Source organism: Polyergus mexicanus, unplaced genomic scaffold, assembly GCF_030449975.1.
Source record: "Polyergus mexicanus isolate NDT 795.1 unplaced genomic scaffold, iyPolMexi1.0 SCAF_16, whole genome shotgun sequence".
In the NCBI taxonomy this organism is placed as follows: Eukaryota; Metazoa; Arthropoda; class Insecta; order Hymenoptera; family Formicidae; genus Polyergus; species Polyergus mexicanus.
Window position 1 is genome coordinate 2,904,301 of NW_027223336.1, and position 6,235 is coordinate 2,910,535.

Here is a 6,235-nt window from a genome sequence, read left to right on the forward strand (position 1 = left end):
CTCTTTTCTACTTTTACTGCCTAGCTTTACTTACGTTTGTTTTTGTTCACACAATCTTCGCGCAATCACTTTCTCTCATTTTCGCCTTTTTCTTTATAATTTTATAGTTTTATTCTACTTTTTTTTTCTTTCTTTACATGAGATTACAAAGTAACAGACAATACGGAATTTGATTCTAAAATAAGAAATATGAATTTTATTTTATCAAAAAAATCAGAAAATAAGACTGCATCTCAAAATATTATCTCATAATTATTCGTGACTATAATTATTAAGCAATTTAATATTTTAAAGAATAATGACAATTCTTTTTTTTAATAATCTCTTTTATGACAAATTGAACACAATTTTTATAATAGATATGACAAACTTTTATTTCGTATTTTTATTTCCGAATGTAATAAATAAAAAAAACGCAAAGGAAATAATGTCAAATAATTTCAGGAATAATTCTTTTTTATTAATATATATATATATGATGAGTTTATGTACAAATGATGTTAGCTTTACTTAGTAAACACTTTAAAGATTTCAATATTGTCACACATTCAAATGTAATAACTATCTTTGAAGTTTTATATGTATAAAACTTTATACATTAGCTACATATTTTGCTATATATAATTAATCTTATAATTAATGCGCAATAGAGAGCTCTTTTGGCAATGCGATGTCCTCTCTTGACGAAACTCACGACTATGTTCTAAAAATGTACATAGCTTGCTCGATGCTACCGATGTTCGGTAGGTTCCTTTCTAGCAATATAGCTTGCTTGATCGATAATATATCTTTTCGCACCGTTGGTGCCTTTCGATTCCACACGGCTTTGTTTTATTACTGATTAAAGTAGTCAGCAGTTTTCAATATCGACTGTGTGTAGTCATGTTTAAAATTATTCTTATTATCACGTGTTAACATTTTCGAAATAATTTTCGGCTAACTCTGCCCGGATTAACTGCGCCAATCGTCTCATTGCCTGAAACATATATACGTATTATAGATATTAATATTATAGTTAATTAATTTAATGTATTGCCGAAATTTTTTTAATATATAAATTTATTCATCGTAAATAAAAAAAAAATATAAATGCTTTTTATTAAAGTGTTTTATAAAAAAAATATTCACAAGCTTTATGACACAATATGCGATAAATGTTTTGAGAATTTTAAGAGAGAGAGATATATGCATATAATATTGTCTTGTAAAATATAAATATAAAATAAAATATATAATATAAATATATAAATTAAAAATACCAATTCCATTTCCTCATAAGAAGCCTTGGCGAAGCTTGCCCTGATAGCGTTACAAGGTTTCAAAGAATCTTTCATAAACGCAGCTCCTGGTGCCATGATAACGCCGTCCGTGATACCTCGCTGCATTATCATTTTCCATGTATTTTTGATTCCTCGTATTTTGATCCATAAGAAAAATCCGCCTTTTGGCACATTGAAGTCTGCCAAGCCTAAGGATTAAAGGAGTCCATAATTTTCTAATCTTTCAATTTTTATATAAAATATTTCCGCGTAAATATAAACGTAAATTTTTGTAACATGTGATAACAGCGAGTGTAAAGTTTAATTATGCGAGGCTTACGCAAAAGTACTACATTATCTTGTTGCTCCTGAGTCTTATTGATTAATCATGTATTCGCTTTTACACATACATATTTTTTTACTATTTTATACTTTTATGTATTTTCTATAGCGTATATAGAAAGATCAAATACATTTTAAAGTAATATATTTTTCATTAAAAAAAAAAGATGGAAATATCGTAGCACATCGTAAAAAAAATATATGTAAAATAATAATTATACATACCGTTCAAGTGTTTACGTGCCAGCATCGAAATAACGTCTCTTCGAGCCTTGTAGAAATACCTTAATCTCATATAATGCTCCATTAGGCCGTCGTAACCCCAGATTTTTAATAGATTGTACAGTATTACCTAAAGTCAAGGAATTTGCAACTTATTTCCGATAAGGCTATCAATGTTTATGATGTGATAAGAACCGACACGCGCCACTGTCGGTTTGATTAAGCGAGGCATACGCCGGCGTTGCTTCATCACTCTGATTAATAATATGTTAATGATATGAACGATATTTCATCATTCTGGTTAATAATATTTACAGTTATAGTATCTTTTTTATTTCAATATAATCTTCTCGTTTCTTTTTTACTTCTACACATTCAAGTGCAAATACTCGCGCAATGCGAATATATATTCTGTTGATATGTGAGACAAACGTCAAAGATTAATCAAATTATAGCAAAGTTTATTAGAAATATACGTTCGAGATTATTACGTTAAAATAATTAATAAGGATAATATTATGAATCGCGCCAGAATTATTCTTAGAATTATAAGCGTTGTATTGTATTTACGCATCTTGCTTATTAGTGACAGGAAACATTTTTTGTGGCTCATGAAAGGGTGCATTTCTGCGAAGGGTAAGGGTCGTACTACCAACCTGAGATAAGGTAGGAGCATGAAGATGACTGCTCTGCAGGTGAAGCTCCACGCTAGCTATCAGCGGAGCTGTCGCGGTCATGAATCCAATTCTGAGACCACTACTGATCACTTTGGAGAATGAATCCAATCTAATCACTCGACCTTCCGTATCAAGTGATAAGAACGATTTTGGATCTTCCTGAAAGGATTGTTGAAATTTTTCTGGAAATTATCATAGTATTTTTCTATCCCCGCAGAGGAGTCTCTTCTATTATATAGATATCGGATTTATTTAAATTATGTAATTTTGCATAAAATATATATATCATTGTATCGTAAATTCAAATATTAATAGTATTCTATATCAACAATATTATTGAAAGATATATATCATAAAAGATGCATCATCCTTAATACACGCGAATTCTCATTGATAACTGTGCATTCATAACTTCTGCGATGAAGATTTGCTTATATGGTAATTATATTAAGTTGTCTAATTGTCTACTTAATGTAGATTGTAATTAATAGCTATATCTCTGTCTTTATTTCAAATATACACATATTGTCATTAAATTTTTTAAATAGCTTTAGAAGATATAAAATTTAATATTCAATTATTTCTTTTTTATAAAATTTAATTTATATTTATAAAATTATACATCAAGCAGCAGCAATAGTAAATCTATTTAATTTGTATTGCGTCTTCCTTAATTTTTTTTTTAAATAATCTTGAATAATTTATAATCGGTTGCTTGTTAGTAAAATTCATATATGCATATTTATTTCATTATGTTCATAGCCACATTTATGCTATTAATATTTCGGCTTAAACATTTTCGTAAAATATATACATTGAGTAACATATTTGTCGATTTTTGACTTTGCAAACGAAAATAATTACGCTTACCTTGTCAAAATGTATAAAATGGTAAGGATCATCGTCGAGGATCAAGAAGTTATATTCGCAAGCTATCCTATAGATCTCTTTTCGTCGTTCCAGAGGTATAATGATGCCAGTAGGATTTGTCCCCGTAGAATTTATATACATTATTTTCGGCATTTTTGCACCGGAAAACGCGCGATTTTTTAGAATTTCCCTAAGTACTTCCGGTATGGGACCATCGTCATCTTGCGAGATCGTTACAAGCTCCGCTTTGTGAGGCGTTATCTATGATTAAAATCGATGACACTCGTAGTAGTGACGTTGAAATAATAAATCGTGCAATTTTTACACATTGCTTTTTTTTATAAAACAACTTGTTTATCATGCAAACTATTTATCGCAAACATTAAAAATAAAAAAAAAACAGAAATGACGCATATATACGCGGGATTCTTTCTCCGTCTTTCTTTCTCTAATGAAAATATATATTTATATATATCACTAACCACAACTTCGACACCAGGATAGAAGGAATCGGGGACCAAAATCGGATCACCAGTACCGATTATAGCCTCTAGTGTCTTGCTAAGCCCGTCTTGAGACCCCGAAACGACGAGTATGTCGCGACTCTCCCATAAGGGTGGCGCGTGTGCCATTCTCTGGAATTCCCTCAGGGCCTAAAACCAATTTGACGTCCGACGTTGTTAGACACATTGTAACGCCGATTCCCTTATCTCGAAAACAAAAAACTCCGGATGTAACGACACGGTCGATTACACATAAACTCACGCGATACTACGTGTGATATAATCAAAGCAGTATCGTAACTTAATTAATGATTCTCTCATCTCTTTAAGATATTGATTAAATCAATTATTTATCATCAGTTATTTTAGTTTTAAGCGAGACTTAAAACTTTTGGCAATAACCAATGTTATTTAGCTTTTGGCTTTAGGGCCTAATAATCGAGCCTAATTCTTCTTATGTTTTTATTTTTTAGTATTTTTCTCAAAATCTGTTCTCTTTTATTTCTCTTAATCGATAAATTAAACATATTATTTGAATGTAAAAAAATCTACGCCAGAAAGTCTTACATTGGTTCCTTTTATTTAAAAAAAATTATTCTTTATTTGCAATATTTGAGATATTTTGGTGAAAACAAGATATTATGGAAATTATTTTCTACCTGTACGAGAGGAGGATAACCTTGGGTGGGTATATATTGGAGAGCAGCGCCTAATTCGCTCTCGTCAAGAATGAAGGATGAGCCGTCGTAGAGTTTAACCGAGATTTCCGTGAATGGAAATGTTTCTTCATTCGGCATTCCCTCTGCCAGGGAAATGGTACTTTTTGGCGCGGCATACGCTATTTTAGCTACAATAAATAATTCTCGTTGTCAAAAATTTAATAAATAAGATTTGAAAAAATTACAAGAACAATTTGATTAATTTGTTGATTAAGACAAGATATTAATTAATTTTAAAATTAATAGATATTAATATTCAATGTAAATATGTTTATAAGTAATTTTATAACTTCTATAAAATAATTTATTAATTTTTATAGCAATCTATTTTATAGATATTTTATCATCTCTAATTTTTCCAGGTTATCTACCAAAACAGTAATTATCGTCAATTAAATATAAATTGATAGAATTATTTGCTAATTTATTCTTTATTTATTATTAATATCGCGATTAAACTATATAATAATAAAATTGTACTGTTTCTCTTACTTAGCTCCCGCGTTGTAGCAGGCTGTCTGCGTTTGGAGATTTCCGTCTTGAAATAAGAATAATCCATTTTTCTATTAGAGGTTTTACGCTCTTCAACAGGTCCGTGGAGTTTTCAGATCGATTAGTTGTAGATTATCACGCGCACAAATTTATATATGTTGTTTGGAAATTACTTTCAGCGCAATTAACTATCGATAATTGATTTCGATATTATAATAATCCGAAAAATTTATTATAATAGTCAAAGTATATATACTTTGTATATGATTCTTATATACAAAATATGTAATTTCTTTTTATATATCGTTTTTCGTCACGTATGCAAGCCAAATGAGCCCTTTTAAGAACACGTTCTTTCAAAGTGAACGCTTCTGCTAACCTGTCAACACTGGCGGCGCTCTTGGTTAAGCCCGCTTTTATATTTTGCGATAACACATTGGTTGCGTCAGATAACATTAACATATTTAAAAAGATTTATATGTAGTAGAAAATAACTAATAGATTATTCGCCGTTTACAATCCAATATCTGTTACAAGCGAGCTATCTCTTTTTCTTTTAAATAATTAATCTATTTTCAAATAATAAATCTACCGATTATTACAAATTCATGTCTCGAATTATAAATGTAACGAGTCCTTTATGATAACATTGTACAATGTAGCTAACATTAATAGATATGTGCGATAAAATTATAAAAAATTTTTAAAATATTAAAAAATATCTTAAGGACGCGATAAGACGTCTTTGAATCATTTTTAGACATCTTTTAGAAACATGTATTGTCTGAAATAGGATTATTGGAGAAAAAAACATTAAAAAAAATTAAATTTTATAAAAAATCAGATTAGAAGAGTGTCAGGGAATACCAGAATATATTCAAAAAGAAAACTGGAAAACATAGAAAGAATTTCTGATATTTCCTCTTGCACATATACGTATGCACGCACGACATGAGCATGCAAATAGAAATGAGATAAGAAATCACTTTATTGACAATATTTATAAATGTTTAAATCTTGGAACATTTCCTCCTTATTTTCTTATTGACTTCCCCGATCATTTCTTTTTTTTTCCTCGATATTTTATAATTTTCTGAATTTATAGCGATCATGTTATCACGCTAAACGAGTCATCGTACATAATTTTCACG

At 29.6% G+C, this 6,235-nt stretch overlaps 1 protein-coding gene across 2 annotated transcripts; it reads right to left on the minus strand.

The window, feature by feature from the left end:
* Positions 1-458: 458 nt before the first annotated feature.
* LOC138940190 (kynurenine/alpha-aminoadipate aminotransferase, mitochondrial) lies at positions 459-5,463 on the minus strand. Of its 2 annotated transcripts, XM_070308812.1 has the most exons (8): positions 5,085-5,463; positions 4,533-4,720; positions 3,853-4,023; positions 3,371-3,631; positions 2,480-2,659; positions 1,827-1,953; positions 1,260-1,468; positions 460-976 (listed from the first exon to the last, which is right to left on the minus strand). In XM_070308812.1, exons 1-8 carry the CDS (start codon positions 5,149-5,151, stop codon positions 905-907), a joined length of 1,275 nt encoding a protein of 424 aa, XP_070164913.1. In that variant the 5' UTR covers positions 5,152-5,463; the 3' UTR covers positions 460-904. The 2 variants fall into 2 exon arrangements, with proteins under 2 accessions (XP_070164915.1, XP_070164913.1); XM_070308814.1 differs by lacking the exon at positions 2,480-2,659 and having other exon boundaries at positions 459-976.
* Between the last annotated feature and the right edge of the window lie 772 nt (positions 5,464-6,235).

Excerpts from the sequence above, each read along its gene's own strand:
- LOC138940190 (XM_070308812.1), bottom strand. The coding sequence starts at position 5,151 with ATGGATTATTCTTATTTCAAGACGGAAATCTCCAAACGCAGACAGCCT. Across the intron at positions 3,632-3,852 it reads ATCCTGGTGTCGAAGTTGTG|ATAACGCCTCACAAAGCGGA; the intron begins GTTAGTGATATA and ends TTTTAATCATAG. Across the intron at positions 977-1,259 it reads CTTATGAGGAAATGGAATTG|GCAATGAGACGATTGGCGCA; the intron begins GTATTTTTAATT and ends TATATGTTTCAG.